Source organism: Aphanomyces invadans (assembly GCF_000520115.1).
Source record: "Aphanomyces invadans strain NJM9701 unplaced genomic scaffold supercont1.16, whole genome shotgun sequence".
In the NCBI taxonomy this organism is placed as follows: domain Eukaryota; phylum Oomycota; class Saprolegniomycetes; order Saprolegniales; family Verrucalvaceae; genus Aphanomyces; species Aphanomyces invadans.
The window spans coordinates 338647-339497 of NW_008580161.1; the positions used below are offsets into that span (position 1 = coordinate 338647).

An 851-nucleotide genomic window follows, 5' to 3' on the forward strand; every position below is an offset into this window, starting at 1 on the left:
AAAGTATTGACTGGCAACTCAACAAACGATTGCTCTACAGCATCAATGAGATCGTCGATCGTACGAGTTCTCTTTTGATACTGTAGACTTTGAATAGCGTTAAAATATCCTAAGTCGAGAACGTTAAAGTCGGGGCTGTTAGGTGGTTGGTTCGCGATGCCAATTGATTTCACCCCATTCGCAACCAACATCTCGGACGACACAACTCTGTGCGGGCTTGCATTGTCTTGTTGGATGAGAACACCACGTTGCAGACAGGCGCGAGGAAACTTGGCCGTGATGGCGGGGACGACATTGTTGAGCACGCAGGCCGAGTAAACCTTGGCGTCAACGTTCAGCGGGGTCGTCACCAACGTGCCCTTCGGGCGGTTCTTGCTGTTCCTTGCGGCGGGAATTCGTTGGACAAGGGGCCAAATTCCAAGCTTGCCGTCGAATATACGCTTGAGGTGGTGGTCGTAGCGCGGGCGCGCAACGGCAGCGAGAAACATCACTTTCGTGATGAAACGCTTCGACTTGGCTGCTCGATGAGCAAGCTCCTCATCATCATACACGTAGAACGTTCTCTTAACCTTGGTCAAAAAGAACCACTTTTCGTCGATATGTACTCTGTCGTACATATTGTCAAAAAAGTGGGCTCCATTTGACCCAGGTCGGAGAAATCCCAGCGCGAAATTGACGCGTTCGATCTTGTTGCCGTCCGTCAACGCAGGCTTGACGTACCTGATCGCCCCTTGAGTTTCTTCTTCTCTTGCATATGACGAATAACGACGGTCTTGGGGATGCCACTCTGCGCTGCGAGTGAGCGAAGAGTCTGTCGGTCTTGCTGCGGAACGGCTCGGATTGCAGCTTCG

The 851-nt window shown here is 51.7% G+C and overlaps 1 protein-coding gene across 1 annotated transcript; it reads right to left on the reverse strand.

The window, feature by feature from the left end:
- Positions 1 to 18: 18 nt before the first annotated feature.
- Positions 19 to 617, reverse strand: H310_08080 (hypothetical protein; the record flags this gene model as incomplete). The annotated part of the gene is made up of 2 exons (XM_008873701.1): positions 19 to 34; positions 82 to 617. 2 exons carry the CDS (start codon positions 615 to 617, stop codon positions 19 to 21), a joined length of 552 nt encoding a protein of 183 aa, XP_008871923.1.
- Between the last annotated feature and the right edge of the window lie 234 nt (positions 618 to 851).